We start from the raw sequence: 16442 nt of genomic DNA on the forward strand, positions 1-16442 counted from the left end.
CAGTACCTGGCATCTGGGTATCTCACGAGCCTTAGTAGATTTTACCTGGTGTCAAGGTAGTAAGAGAATTTTTTAATTTTACAAATGCAAAAACAAAAGCAGAAATATTTTATTTTATTTTATTTTATTTTATTTTATTTTATTTTATTTTATTTTATTTTATTTTATTTTATTGTATTGTATTGTATTGTATTGTATTTTATTTTTTCAAAATAGAAAATTAGCAGTGCTAGAAGTCAAGTGAAGCTTTCAAGGCTTAATGTAACATGTAACTGTAATCCCCTGCTGCTCATTTTGCTTACAGCTACAAGTCAAAGTTTTTAAAGTCAAAGGCAGAGTTCTTCTAGTACTTGATATCTTTGCCGGTAGCCCAGCAAAGCTGGGGACAGCTGTATAAAAAATGCATCCCAACAAATGATCTTGGATATATTTTTGGAAAACCCGGGAATCCTGAAAACACATAGCAAGAGTAAAACACAGGGATCGATTGAGATCCTTATACACTCACACCTGTGTGAAGGCAATCCCACTTTGGATCTGTCCCAAATCTAAGTATAACAGGAAAAAAAAATGTATTTGTGTTGAAAAGCCTATAGTCTCCTCTTTGTGCAGGATGTTCCCTGGGTACATTTGCGGGTGGAAACTGTTTAATGTTTGAAACACAGAAAATCTACTTTCCTCATGCATAAGTGGTAATAGTGATTAAGCATCACAAGATATTTCCATGCTTTTCTACATCTGGAGGAAACTATCTCATGGATGCAAGTTCCTTGTTTGCCCACAAAATGAAATCTGGCATCCCTGTGTTACTGTGTTTCTCAAAGGGTTGTGGTTAATGGGGCCACATCTGGCTGGCGGATAGTCACTAGTGGGGTCCCTCAAGGCTCCATTTTAGGGCCTTTATAAATGTCCTTACAAATGATCTGGATGTAGGACTAGAAGGTGTTTTGAGCAAATTTGCCAATGACACCAAACTTGGAGGAGTTATGGATTCTGATGAGGGTGGAAAGGCCTTGCAGAGAGATCTGGACAGATTGGAGAGCTGGGCAATAACCAAGCACATGAAGTTTAACAAAGGCAAGTGCTGGGTCCTGCACCTGGGATGGGGCAACCCTGGCTATACATACAGACTGGGCAACAAAACACTGGAGAGCAGCCCTGCAGAGAGGGATCTGGGGGTTGTGGTTGACAGCAAGTTGAATATGAGCCAGCAGTGTGCCCTGGCAGCCAGGAGGGCCAACTGTATCCTGGGGTGCATCAAGCACGGCATCGCTAGTCAGTCGAGGGAGGTGATTGTCCCGCTCTACTCTGCGCTGGTGCGGCCTCACCTCGAGTACTGTGTGCAGTTCTGGGCACCACAGTACTAGAAGGACATTAAACTGTTGGAGAGTGTCCAGAGGAGGGCGACGAACATGGTGAAGGGCCTAGAGGGGAAGACGTATGAGGAGTGGCTGGGGGCACTGGGCCTGCTCAGCCTGGAGAAGAGGAGGCTGAGGGGGAACCTCATCGCGGTCTACAACTTCCTCGCGACGGGGAGTGGAGAGGCAGGTGACCTATTCTCTGAAAACACCAGTGACAGGACCCATGGGAACGGTGTTAAGCTGAGGCAGGGGAAGTTTAGGCTGGACATCAGGAAGAGGTTCTTCACCGAGTGGGGGGTTGCACACTGGAACAGGCTCCCCAGGGACGTAATCACTGCACCAAGCCTGTCTGAATTTAAAAAGCGATTGGACTGTGTTTACCAAACTGTGGTAAACTCATTCTCGTTTGCTCTAATAGCAAGCAGTTTCCAACTTTCTGCAAGGCAGGCTTTCATCTGCCTTCCATGTGTGCTCCACTCATATCACAGAATCACAGAATTTTCTAGGTTGGAAGAGACCTCAAGGTCATCGAGTCCAACCTCCAACCTAACGCTAACAGCCCTCCACTAAACCATATCCCTAAGCTCTACATCTAAGCGTCTTTTGAAGACTTCCAGGGATGGTGACTCCACCACTTCCCTGGGCAGCCTGTTCCAATGCCTCACAACCCTTTCTGTAAAGAAGTTCTTCCTAACATCTAACCTAAAACTCCCCTGGCTCAACTTAAGCCCATTCCCCCTCGTCCTGTCACCAGGCACGTGGGAGAACAGGCCAACCCCCACCTCTCTACAGCCTCCTTTAAGGTATCTGTAAAGAGCAATAAGGTCACCCCTGAGCCTCCTCTTCTCCAGGCTGAACAAGCCCAGCTCCCTCAGCCGCTCCTCGTAGGACTTGTTCTCCAGGCCCCTCACCAGCTTCGTTGCCCTTCTCTGCACCCGCTCAAGCACCTCAATGTCCTTCTTGTAGCGAGGGGCCCAAAACTGAACACAGTACTCGAGGTGCGGCCTCACCAGAGCTGAGTACAGGGGGACGATCACCTCCCTAGCCCTGCTGGTCACGCTGTTCCTAATACAAGCCAGGATGCCGTTGGCCTTCTTGGCCACCTGAGCACACTGCTGGCTCATATTCAGCCGACTGTCCACCATAATAATGTACATCATGATAATGTACATCATGATAATGTACATGTGGAGGCATCTTATTCAGCGCAGCTTTATGTTGGTAAAAGTAAGGAAACTATTTTTCAGCACTACTCCAAGCAGAGAGGGCCGTCTTACTATTTATACTTCAACAGAACTAATGTTCTCTCCTGTTTTGAATCAATGTAGGCAGCAACTTTAAAGGAAAATACATTTAAAAAACCATTATTTGGCATGAGTAAAACATGCCTGAAAAAAAAAAAAAAAAAAAAAAAAAGAAATTGAAGGGATTTACTTTCCCCTAAGGAAAATATAATAATAAAATATAGTAAAATAATTTGCTTGTCTTGGTTGCCATTTAAATAGTTACAGTAAAACTTGATACCTACCTGCACTGCAGGTCACAATTGTACTGCTAGATAATGAGGTTCCTTATTTTTCTTATGTTTTGCATGTATTTCCTGATACTGAACATAAACATGAACATTTGGAAAGAACATGACATTATAACTGAAAACCAGAGTTTTCAGTTGTGTACTTCAAACTTTTATAAAGATTAGCAAATTCCCGTCAGTGTGTTGTTTCTAACTAGGTAGAATTATTGCTCCACTTTGAAATGTGTCTGATGGTGAAAAGAAATCATGGAAATAGTCAAGGTAGTAAAACTGAGAAGCAAATAATGAGAAAAGTAGTTAGATATTTCAATCTTAATCCCATACGTAGCCTATAGGCTTGTTTAGGCAGCCATGTAGCAGACTGGATGTTAAAGATTCCCATCCATCTGTAAGCCCCCAAACAGCCTTACAAATTTTGCCCCAGTATGCATTTTAAAGCTGTATGTTCTGCTCCAACATCAGATATTTAAAAACAAAGTTTTTGTTGTTGTGTTTGTCATTGTTGTTTGTTTGTTTGTTTTTCAAAAAGGAAAAAAAAAAGTTGTAGTGTAAACTGAAAAGTAATGGGTAATTGTTTATTTACCCACTGCTGTCTTCTATGCTAAAACACCTCCCTAAACATAAACAGCTCCCAAACATAAGATGCTGCAACATGCCATATAGATCAGTAAGTAGAAACTTTTGAGTAGAAAGTAGAATCACTGTTAAGCACTTACTATGGTGTTCTTGGCTGCATTAGGCAAAGTATAGCCTGTAGGTGGAGGGAGGCAAGCCTTCCCCTCTGCTCAGCACTGCTGAGGCCACACCTGGAGTCCTGGGTCCTGTGCTAAGCCTCCCAGTATGAGAGAGACCTGGACATACTGGACAGAGTCCAATGTAGGGCCACAATGATGATGGAGGGACCAGAGCATCTCTCCTGTGAGGAGAGGCTGTGCAAGCAGGGCCCGCTCAGCCTGGAGAAGAGGAGGCTCAGGGGGATCTCACAGATGCCTACAAATCCCTGAAGGCAGGGTACTCAGAGGACAGAGCCAGGCTCTGCTCAGTGGTGCCCAGGGCCAGGCCCAGAGGCAGTGGGCAGAAACTGGAGCACAGAAGGCTCCCTCTGAGCACCAGGAGGCACTTCTGTGCTGTGCCGGTGCTAGAGCCTGGCACAGGTTGCCCACAGAGTCAAGGAGTTTTCTCGTTGGAGATCTCCTGAAGCCACCTTGGCATGGGCCTGGGCCCCCTGCTCAGGTTGGCCCTGCTGGGGCAGGGGAGAGCGGATGGACCCTGAGGCTCCTTCCATTGTCAGACATTTTGTGAATTTTAGAAGCATTCTAATTAGACACTGCCTATTCTTGAAGAGCAAGAAATTACTCAAAAAGCTAGTTTTAAAAAAGATTTCTTCCTAGTTTTGAGCTGAGGTGAGGGGTCAGGTGGTAGCAGATTTGGAGTTACTGTTATGGAAGATTTGGTGCTCTTTTGAACTGGGGGACTTTAAAACTTCTCTTTAAGGAATTTAATTTAAAGTATTCACCCCTTGGAATATAAGTATGTTACCTTTGAATAAGAATATATAGTACTCGTGACCAATTTTTCTAATTACTTTTTTCAATCTCGTAACTTCAGATGTGGCAGAAACCAGAGCCAGATTTGGAATAATTTTCTACCTCAGAGTTTTTACCCTGGTTCTAACTTGTTTGACTTTTGTGAAAGCAAAATTAATTCACAACTGAATCTCTAATCCTATGTTGAAGTCTCTGAGTTTTAAACGTACACCTCTTGCAGAGGATATGTTTTGTGCTGAAGCTTTTGGTACTGTTCTGATTTAGCAGTGACCTAGCTGGGTCCACTAGTGCATCTACATTCCAGCTCTGCTGGGAGAAAAAGATACAGCTGTAACAGTCGTTTTTTAATAGAAAAAATGTTTTTTAGTTATTTTTTTGAGTTGATCAGGTTGCTGATTTTGAAAATTCTTTTATGAGTTGAATGCTTGGAAGATTTGTGATGTTTTGTCATTTCATGAAGAAGCTATTTGTTCTTGGAAATGTTATTTAAAGGCTTAATGAAATGAGGAAACACCTCTGCTACTGCAAGCCAAAGTCTCTGACCATTTTTTTTTTCACTTCATCTTTTTCATGCTGACTGAGTAGATTATTTATTTATTTTTTTACTTTTAATTGAAGCAGTTCAGGTTTTGCTCAGACCTCCTTCAAGCATCCTCAGCTGCAAGTATGAATCTTTTTAAGGAGATCCTGCCTAGAATAAGGAAGATTCTTTCAGGTGCTACAGCTTCTGATGACCATGCATTGCTTAACCTCATGCTGAAAGAACATGTGATATCCAAGGAGTACCATCAGGCCTTGCTCCATGAAAAAGACAGAGAGGACCTTGCAAGGAAGATTTCTCTGACATTTGTGGAGAAATGGGACATGTATTGGAACACTTTGATTCCCCACTCTTGTTTAAACCTCTGTGGCAGTAGACCTCAAAACATCATAGATAATGAGCCAACAGGAACCAAGCACATGTCTGGTAAATCAGCTTTTTCTTTTTTGCATTGTTAAAGATTTACTTTTGTTTATTGCATATTGAGATTGTATTGTGACATAGTGCAAAGTGCATCAGTGGAGAGCAGGTAAGGAAGAGAAAAGCAAAGAATGTAATTCAACAGCAGCTAAAGCAGATCCACCCATTCGGGGTAGCACCCATATATCCCTTTACATAGTCACGCCATAATAAGACTTATTCTTTGCCATCTTTTGCAGAACACAAAATGCAAAATAGATTAAGGAGACTATGCTAAGATCAATTTTTCTCAGCTGACATCCTAGCCATTGATAGTCTGAGCAGCATTTGTTCTTGATGATTTGTTCATCCTGACAACTGATGTGGGGAAATCCCTTATATTTGTCAAGCATGTACTGAGGGGAATGCACTCTGTTGCAAGTTCCAGGTGTCTATAAGCACAAAAATTACAATGTCTATAACAGACTTCTGCAAACTTAAGGACAGGAAGCACTTAAAGACTTATGAAGCTGGGTTCAAGAAATCTGAGATTCTTAGTGGGCAGTAGGCGACATAAAAATTGAGACCTTATAATGTATGTAATTTACATACAACAAATTAATGTTGTATGTAATGAAGAACAGGAGTAGTTCTGGGACAATCCTAACATGGTCCATTTTATGTGAAACAACAGCACCCCAGCTTAAATCATAGTATTAAGATGTACTTTTATGAAACCAAGCAACTCAAAAAAGAGAATAAAAGAATACTTAATAGAATACCCAGATAATCCTGTAAATCTGATGGAAGGACTTCGGACGTCATTGTGGGTGCAAACTTTTTCCTCTCCTAAAATACAGCATTGGGCATTATTTCTCATGGTATTGCTGAAAGTACAAGAAGAAGTGCTAATGAAAAACTTAAAATAATTCATGAGAGGAAAAATACTTAACCAGAAGACCTTAGTGCTGTTCTTACAGTCAAATTAATGCCAACAAATTATATTTAAATGTAGAATATCATAGCTAGTGACACTTAAACTGAGGGTATATAGAGTTTGTTTTCTGTTTTTAATTACATCCGTGATGTGTACATAAAGATAGCCACTCCTCATTTTTGTAATGGTAGGAACTGAAATCTCCATTCAAAGAGCTTGATGCTGTTGTGCCTGGCTCTGTGCCTCTCTCATAAAGCTTGAATTTGAGACACAACAGAGGGAAACCAGAGTGCATCAGAAGAAGCATTAGTCTTCCTCCATCACATGTTCAATCGTTGTCACTGTTCTCTAGATTTTGTAGTATGGAGATGAACTTAAAAAAAGTGGTTTCAAAGACAAATTTATCGCGAAGAGGCTCAAACTGTATTAGCCTTCCCCTGAAGCAAATTTTTTTCTAACTTTCCTTTTCCAATTTGTTCACTTTCAGACATATGTTCAATGACCGTTTCACTCTGCAAAGTCAGCTAGGGTCAGGAACAGACTGATACCATCAGGTTTATCTACTACTACTTCGTAGTTTTGCAGATGTTTCTCTTACTTGAAAAGGATGTTTAAAATTTCTGGGTGAGAAAGCCCCAGCTGTCCTTCTCTTGCAAAGTGCATCATTGACATCAGTTTTGTGGTGCTTTCAATACCTATTGGTATATTCTGCTTGTTCCTTTTGCCGTAGGGCAGTGTTTCTTTGTTTTGAATCAGCAAAAACTGAAGCACAGAAGATGATGGTCATCTGAGGAGTTCAGCCAGTTAGTTCTTGGCTCTCATAGCCTCCTGTTTTCCAGTCTGCTTTACACTCTAAGACCATCATTATAGACTAGTCCACTAGATGAAACAGTATTCTGATTTGCTCCATCCATTCATTTCTGCTGTTTCTAATCAGCTGTGGTTGTTGTGCAAAAAGTGGACAACCACTACTTACTGTAGTTTGTGTGAACTGGAGTCACAGTAAACAGCTGAACTCTTTTGTTCCCCAAACTGTCATCCATGAAGTAAATCGCTTACCTCATGGGATTACAGACTCAGAAGCTGATAAAGAAATCTGGCTGCAGGGTTGGTAAAGGAGCTTATAACTTGTGGCGTTGTGCTGTGAACAGGGTTAACAATTATCTGTTGTCGGGGTATTCCATGCAAAATTTGTGTTATGATCAGCTGCTCCCAGGAAGGAAACATCACCTCTTGTGAGCATGTTTCCATGGAAGCTGGTGGAAGTGGAGCTCCTCTGCAAAGGGAGAAAGCTTAGGTCAACAGCCACTTTGTTGGTAGGACATGCTGCCTTGTGCAGAATCCAGTGTTACCAAGTGGCTGATCAAAATTTTACCTCACGAGTCTAGGAAGACATTGACTTCATCAAATCCCACTTCCTTCCCTCTTCATACTTCGGAATTTTGTTATAAACTGTTGATGGTGGAATAATACTAGAAGAAATATTTGATCATTTGAGAATAGAATCATAAGTATTTTCTAATTTGTGTAGGTCTATGCATAGTAAAAACAACAACAACAAAATAGTAGGAAAACTGGGTTGCAGAGACACACAGAAGCAGCTGTAAGTATCATGGTAGGAACACTCATTAGGTAAGTTGGCTTTCAAAAGGAGGTGTCTTAAGCCAAATAGGCACTGCAAAGGTGTGACTCAGTCTGAGATTCATTAAATGAATAAATGTTGTCTGCCGCATGTTGATACCAGCAAACTCTGAACAGCATATGTAAGCCAGACAAGCTTTACATTTCACAGAATATTGTACGTCATTTTGGACCAATGGCAAAAAACACTTGCAGAAGAGAGCAAACCAATTCTGAGTTGGCAGAGCTTATGAATGTGTGAAAGGTACTTTCATTTTTGTTTGAGCACACGAAGCTGCAAGGTAAGAGTGTTTGCATGCTGCTTGCTTTATTCTTACTGATGGACTGTTTAACAGCGTGACTTTAGGACAGGTTTGAACCAGAATAAAACCACAAAGAGCATTCTGAAGGGCACTGAAAATTGTTACCATTGACACCCATCCAATTTCCATCCGAATAAATCATTCCGCTCCTATGGAGTAAGAAGCACAGGCTCTTCTTAACTGTGGCTAGCGACAGGTTACCCACGTTTATTCTACAGGGGCTGCCAGAAGGGAGCTTCTTCTTAGTTTTCCTCTTTGGAATTCCCCTTAAGCCTCTAGCATTTCTGCTGTGACTGGCCTGGCTCATTTCCTCCTTTCTGCTGTTACTTTCTGTGAGCCCTAAACAGTGACAGCAGTTCTCCTGTTTTTCTGGTGCTGAATCCGGAGTGAAGGAACAGGAACCGTCTGCTTTCCTAAGGTCAGTTTTTCCTCAATTCTTGAATGCTGTGCTTTTGTCATGGTAAATCTGTCTTATAGATGCTGTGAGTATTGGTAACAGCGGTGTGTCAGTATCTGGTCCTGAAGTATTTGTGGGATGAAGTCTGCATTTGAGTGGGTGAAGTTTTGGAGACTTTTCATTTTGTTTGCGATTTTGTTTTGTGCCCAGCCCTGTTAATTGCTTGAAAGCTTGTTATAATTTCTTTCAGATTTTGAGAGGAATGCACTTGTTCTTTGTACAGATTTTGCTTGTATTGAAAGTGAAACCGTGGAGCATTAGTAAAATATGGCTTGTTTCCAGTCTTAGAGCTCTGGCAGGAAAATTTTCTGATTTAGGAGGGCTGAGGTTCTGTCTTGAAAAAAGTCTCTGAATGCAAAGGTAGTTGGTCTGACAAAAGAAGGCAAGGTGTCTACTGTACCACTTTATATCACCTCGCTGCTGAGGTGGGCAAGATGAGCACAGCTGTGACACCAGAGGCAATGCTGGCTTCAGAAGGCAGATTCTGCTCTTGAATATTTTCCCAGCTATGGCACCTGCAGGACAGCGCATGATCAGTCTGCCTGCTTTGGGCTATCTCCCAGGCAGGACTTTTGTTTTTTGTCTGGTTGGGTTTTGTTTTTAATTTGTATTGGTCACCATACAGCAAAGTTCATTGAAAGGCAGAAAATCCTTCTACTTAATATTTACAACTTCTTTAAACTCACCTAAAGGAGACAAAGGGGAATAAGACAGGATATAGTGCTGTGTTTTTGTTTTTTTTTTTTTTTTTTTTTTTTTTTCTGGCATCATCTCTATTCTTTCATTTCAGACTATAAAACCCATGGAAAGTAACAATACTGCATGGGCCAAGTACATTCTGTAGGTAAAAGTAGTGTCTTTTATTAAATCATGTCATACAACAGGAAAAGATGAACATGCTTTCAGACATAGCTTTTTCACAGATCTGAAACAGAAACCCAAACTCTCAAAGCTAAATATAGTTTGAGCACTGATATCCACAGTTTAAGATCAGACCTTCTCTGAAAGAAAAAGCTGTTGCTTGTGGAGCAGAGGAATTGCTGGCGATGGACATGGGGAGAGGAGAGACAGCTATTGTAGGATGGAGGGGACTTGTGCTGCTGATGACCTGCCCATATCCCAGAGAGCATCACCCCAAAACACCACGTGGAGCAAAACCCAGGAACCATGACCCTGCCTGCTGGTTTCTGTTGTGGGTTATGGACCACACAGGCACAGTAACCCTCAAGGGGTGCAGAGAAATAGAGCAGATCAGGAGAAAGTTGTTAAAAGAAAAAAAGAAAAAAGTCTTGAAAGTTGTGGCTGATGTTATTGAGCTTTTAGCTCTAAGTAACAGTGTCTCACTGAAATGTATATTTAGATAGTTCGATAGTGCTTATTTTTTCTGTCACCTTGCTTAACTCAGATTCATCCTAAGTGTAGCACATAATAACATTTTTAAAGTAATATTTGTGTGATTTTGTTTTAACCTCCTGTCTTTATGACAGTCCCACTCTCTCATCTTTCTGTAACCTAAGATTTGGAGTAGTAATGTTATGTCATCCTCCAGTTATGAAATGTGTGATTTACCTGGCACTACTACTGTCCTGCTAGGAATTACCCTCAGCTTCCCGAACTGGTATAAAAATTAAATTGCAGGGGGGTTTCCTCTGTTCCTGAAATTACTTTTTTATTATTATTTTTTTTTCTTAATGTCTATACTCGTGGGAAGAATGCTTTCTTACCCGTTAGTTCAGCTGTCAACAGAGTTAGGGAAAGGAACCCCCCTAACAATCTCTTCAGAAGTATCTACCACCTTTTTGGAGAAAACTTGACATTATTGCCTTTGTATAAACCTTCTCCTTTCTCTTAATTACCATTTGGTTTTAGTTAGTAGCAGAATTCATTATTTGGTGTCAAATTATTGGGGCCAAATGATAAATCACAATCATTCCCTTTATCTTTTGAAATCTAAAATGCCCCATCTAACTCTCAAGATTTGTCTGTGTTTAAGTGAACACCTACTGCTTCTTCAACTGGATTCTTTGTCCTAGTGTGGCGATGCTCACTATTTCTTTTACTACTTTTCCAGCATTGTTAATTCTTATGGTTTTGCTTGTGCTCTGAAATAGCACTGAACAAAAACCACCAAGAGTCTTGCAAATGAATCATATTGTGCTGTATGAGCAGAATACAGCATTAACACAAGTGTATCCTGTGTAGAAACCCTGCTGTAACAGCTATGTGCTGAATCATTGTAGAGGTAATGCAAAGGGAACACGGGTCTGTTGCATATAATGATGGAGCTGGAGTGTATATATAGACTGCTGCGGGAAGGAGGTTTCACTTCAATATTTAAAGACACAAAAAATAGTTTTAACAAGGGTCCATGCAACAAAGGATTGAACTTTCTGAAAGGCCTGGAAATACATTGGGAAGTTCTTCCTGTCTAACTCCACCCAGTACTTCCACTTTGTGCACAGATGCTGACCGCAAATGAGAGCACTGGCATCCCAGGTGATGCAAGGTCTCTGTTGTTCCCCCAAGAGCTGACTGAGAGCAGCAGTCACAGCTCTAACACAGGGACTACGACGCTCAAACCTCAATTCACAGGGACTGCAGTGACACTTTTTAGTCCTGTGATGTGAAAGTGTGCCATATACACATTTTGGCAGCATTGCATGGCACCCCAAAGGGACTGTATTATCAGTAAGCTAAATTAGAATTGTGTAGGAAACAACCAAGAAAGTGTCTGAAAGATAGAGAACATATTCCCCTGTGGTCTCAGACAGTGGGCTGCTGGATTCAGTAGGATGCAGTGAGAAAAAAAAGGGGAAGCAATGGGAAAGCAATTGCTGTTGTAAACATGCTTAGTAATGTCAGGTTTTGTTTTCTGTGCTTTAGTTCCAACCTGCAGCCAAACACTCCCTGTCCCTGGGGCACAATCCCGTTTGCCTCTGTCACTCCCGTTATGTAGAAATCTTTCCTAAACTCCTTTCTTTTTCCCTGCAGCCTTGGACAAAGTGCTACTAGTGGTCCCACCATCATTTTAACACAGCAGCACAGCTGCTAATAAGAATTTCTTGGTTCAGCTAAAGAAAAAAATTACAGCATCCAAAATCCAGTGTAGTCAATAGAAAGGCAGCTGTGTGTACATTTATGTCAAGCCCAATGCAATGAAGGAAAAAAAAAAAAAAAAAGGTAAACAGAAGCAAAAAAGAGAAATATTTAAGTTTTTCATTTTTAAAAGAGTAGCAGTCTTCATTCTTCCCTAGGTAGAAGGCTACCTTTTTCTCATTCCTGTGCTGCTGGGTTATAGTACCTCTTAGTTTTTAATTTTCACCTGTCTAGCTGGTGGAAATCTCTAGAATTCCTCTTGGCTGCTTCCTGACTCCTTGACCTTGTAATGCAAAATATTGTGCATTACTTATATATTTAATCACATGGAAATGGCATAGAAAGAAAGCTTTAAAATAACAAAAGCTCTTATGATTATGAGTTAAATAAAACTTTCCATTTCCATGAAGACTAAGAAGGCCTATGTAGTCTTTATCCATAGGACTTACCCTTTTCTTCAACTGCTGTAATCAAGCACTTTACTAATTGCTGAACTTGGAAGGAGTAATGAATTTGTTTGTCTTGCATTCCCTTTACAGCTTCACAGGATCACAGAATGGTTAAGGTTGGAGAGGATCTCTGGAGGTCATCTGCTCCAACCCTGCTACTCAGGCAGGGCCACCTGGAGCAGGTCACCCAGGACCATGTAACTTACGAGCTTCTGCTAATTAGTTCTCTGTCTCTAACCCCAAAATCACATTGAATCAGAGGTAATGCTTCAACAGCGTTATTCACAGTGTGGAAACCTGGTATTCTGAAAGGCCTGACTGTGTTTAGATCTTCTGTTAATTCAACACAGAACATGGCAATGTAAAATGCAGCAGCAAATTGAAAATTTCCCACATTCCTGGTTCTCACAAAGGTTTGTCAACTTCTGCTTTCCGTTTATAGCAGGGCAGGCAATAACATCAAAATTTTGTGATGTTGGTAACATAACGAGGCCACACAACATGAAAAAGGGGAACTACCTTACTGTAGGTCACTCCTACAAGTGGGGCCTCACTATGTCCACTGCCCGTCCTAAGGTTTGGCTCTAGATTCTGATGTCTTCTCTGGCAGGATGCAGAGAGGTCAAATTCCAAGCTCTACAAAGGGACAACCCCACATAGGGCTGTGAGAGGAATGAGGATAAGTTCATAACAAAGCAGATGGTGGCAGTGTGACTAGGTCTGCCTGCTTCCTTTTGTCAGAGCTGCATTTATTTTTGCTGTTGCAGGTAGGCTTGATGGTCCAGCAGGTTGCTCCACATTTGCCACCTTGGCAAAGTAGATGTGTGCAACCAGGGACATCAGTGGCATTCTGCTAAAGGCAGAATATTTGAGAGATGTATTATAAGTATCCTTCATTGCAAAACACGGTTGTTGATGCCAATCTGAAGCTTCGCATGGTTGCAGTTTGTGGCCAGAATACCGACTGGAAAATTTGCCCGTTGTCCATTTCACATCGGCATCTGGGTATTATGGTGGAGTTAATGACTGGGATCATCAGCCCAGGTAGCATTCATATCAAGGATCTGTAAATACTGAAAAGCCAATATTTGTTTTGGAAATAGTTTGATAAAGATGATGAATAATCAACATGTACAGTTATTACACTACTTACGGAATATCCAGGAGTGTTTGAATTTATTCTGGTGCCTCCTGCAGTAATTGGAAGTAATAGAAGAAAATGAAGTGGAGGAAGAGAGAAACTTTATCAAAAAATATAGCTGCAGCAACCTAAGCAGTTCTTAGCCCATATAAACACTGGTGGCTGCAGCAGGGAGCATGTTAGAGCAGTGAGAATTGTCTGGGTTCTGTGTGGTACTCTGAAACACTATAGCAATTCTTAGCTCATGAGTAAGTACTCACATGAGTTCTGGAGATGTATGTAGTATGAATAATTTTTTGTCTGGTGCCAACAGATACTGGTAAGTTTGGAAAGAAAATGGATTTTAAAATAACTGTGGTAAATTCCACAGTTGCAGTGAATGCCCTGTTACCAGAAGTGAATTCTCAAGTTGACCATACACAATCAGCCATAAGGTCTAGGGAAGAATTCTATGAAGCAGCTGTTCAATCTTTTACTGTTCTTTGCTGTGCTGAGAAGATGTCTCCTAGTGCTACCTGCAGGTCTCAGGAACTGGGATATAGCATCCCAGCCAGAAGCTGCTGGCCCTAAGAAGAAATTGTCATACCAGTACAGAATGGGATTCTTCTTTCATCATCTTCACAGCAGTCTTCTCATTCCCCCAGTACCTGCTGAGTCTGTGCTTGCACCACTTATATACTGATGAATTTACAGAAGTTATAATTTATTCCCAGGAGCTTTAGGCCCAGATGGTCAGACTGCAGTATCCCACTCCCCTGATTTGGGTAAAAAATTGAAAGGTCTCACTGCAAACTGGATTTTAAGTAATTCAGGGTTAAAACTCAACTCAGGGTTTTTTTATCAGTACCAGTTCCACAGCATTAAGATTTTAATGCCTTGTGGTCAACAGAAAGCCACAGCAGCAGACTTGTAATTCTGGTTGACAGAAGTGTTGACTTTTATCATAGCTAATTGTATTGTGATTTGATTTCAGACAGCAAGAGACAAATCATGGATTCAGCATTGGTGTGTGAAAATGGCTATCTTGATTTGCTGCACAGTGACATCGATCCAGTGCATCTGTTTACTCTCTTAGACCCTAAGCCATCTGGAAATGAAGAGGGTGACTTGTTTGCAGGTTAGTAATACACTAAAAAGCCCTTGAATAGTTTAGCTGTCATGCTGTAATTCATTGCCATCTCCTCTGGATTAAGTAGCCATCTAATGGCAGTTATCATGGTGGCTGGACTAAATGCAACAGACACTTGGTTTTACAATATGATAACTTTGTGACTATCTATATATAAAATAGGGACTCCTTCCATAAATTACCATGTATTTAAAGCCAAGCACAAGGTGCTGCACCCCAGTTGGGGCGATTTCAACCATCAGTACAGACTGGGGGATGAATGGATGGAGAGCTTCCCTGTGGAGAGATACTTGGGAGTATTGGTGGATTAAAAACTTCACTTGAGCTAGCAATGTGTACTTGCAGCCCAGAAAGTCAATCGAATCTTGGGCTGCATCAAAAAAGTGTGGCCAGAAGGTTGAGGGAGGGGATTCTCCACCTTTGCTCCACCCTTGTGAGATCCCACCTGGAGTACTGTGTTCAGATCTGGTGTCCCCAGCACAAGTAAAACACAGGACTGTTAGTGGGTCCAGAGGAGGGTGACAAAGATGATCTGAGGGCTATTTTTTAGCCTAGAGAAGAGAAGGCTCTGGGGAGACCTTATAGCAGCCTTCCAAAATATAAAGGGAGCCTACAAGAAAGATCGGTAGAGACTCTTTGCCAGTGTGTGTAGTTATGCAACAAGGGGAAACAGTTTTAAACTAGAAGAGAGTAGATATAGATTAGATATAATGAAGAAATTATATCTTCATATGAGGGTAGTGAGGCACTGGTAGTGAGGCACAGAGAAGCTGTGGATGCCCCATCCCTGGCAGTGTTCAAGGCCAGTGGGAGGTATCCCTGCCCATGGCAAGGGTTGGAACTGGGTGATCATAGAATCATACAATATTCCAATTGGAAGGGACCCACAAGGATCCTTTAGTCCAACTCATAGTTCCACAGAGGACGACCTAAAAGTTAAACCGTGATCTTTAAAGATCCCTTTCTATGATAATAGGAAGCCAAGCCAGCAAGCTAACTGCAAGCAAACTATTTCATTTCATTTCCAGCTGAGATCCTAAGGCACCAACACAATAGATGTGCATTAGCAGATGCTGTTTTACAGCTTTTGAGAGCACAAACCAATAATTTCTTTATTCTGTGACGGAGAAAGCAGAAAGACCAGGGTGGAAAGGTGGCAGTTCCTTACATACAAGTTGCTACAGCTAAGCAGGTTGGAAGGTTGGCTTTGGCTTTCAAATTCTGCTCCTGACCTGGTGTGGGCATTATGGAATGTTCTATTCTTCCTGAGTTTGTTGGCATAAAGGTATGAGAGTGTGTCTATGCTGCTGACTGTGTTGTGGAGCAATAGCTGAGCTTGTTTGAAAAAATGAGCTGGACTATGGGTTGAGAGTGGCAATAAAAGAAGAACACAAGTTAGTGTATACCAGATATGAAGTCTATAGTTATGTGTCACATAGGCATAAAAAGTTACCAAATTAGAGTGATATCATTTCACATCCTTGTTGCTTTCCTGAGTGACCAGTGTCAGCAGGTGCATGTGCAAACCAATGCAAAACTGAGCACCAGAATCTGGAATCATCTACGTAATTAATTATTTTCCAGTTTGAGTTTTGCTCTCTCAACTTCTATTACTAACATCTCTGCAGGAGTTTTTCTGCACTGCCATGGCCTCACTTGCTCAGGGACTGAAAGTAGGTTGAAATAGGGATAAAGGACTAACTCTTACTACACCAAAGATGTTTCATTGATTTGAATACTTCTGAGCCTTCCCATTGTCTGAGAAGACATGGATAAATTAAGCAGTGTCAAGACATTGCCCAGGTTATGGAAAGTAGGACATCTCCATTGTTAAGGTGCTAATATAGTCCGACATGCTTTTTGTCTTGGCCAACTGGTATTTTCCCAGGCAATTTCTAGCTGCAGAGC

General features: G+C 41.4%; 1 protein-coding gene across 6 annotated transcripts in view; it reads left to right on the plus strand.

The window, feature by feature from the left end:
• Positions 1–16442, plus strand: part of CIITA (class II major histocompatibility complex transactivator) — a 46371-nt gene that overhangs the window by 4673 nt on the left and 25256 nt on the right. For 2 of the 6 annotated variants that reach the window (XM_084536542.1, XM_084536544.1), the window contains exons 3-4: positions 5061–5409; positions 14379–14522. In XM_084536542.1, coding sequence (XP_084392668.1) covers positions 5061–5409; positions 14379–14522 — 493 coding nt within the window. Of the gene's footprint in view, positions 1–5060; positions 5410–8116; positions 8242–8403; positions 8681–12333; positions 12526–14378; positions 14523–16442 lie in introns of those variants that run through there. The other 4 variants (XM_084536543.1, XM_084536546.1, XM_084536545.1 and 1 more) reach the window with 4 other exon arrangements.

The sequence above is a fragment of the Aythya ferina genome (genome assembly GCF_964211825.1).
Source record: "Aythya ferina genome assembly, chromosome: 15".
NCBI lineage: Eukaryota > Metazoa > Chordata > Aves > Anseriformes > Anatidae > Aythya > Aythya ferina.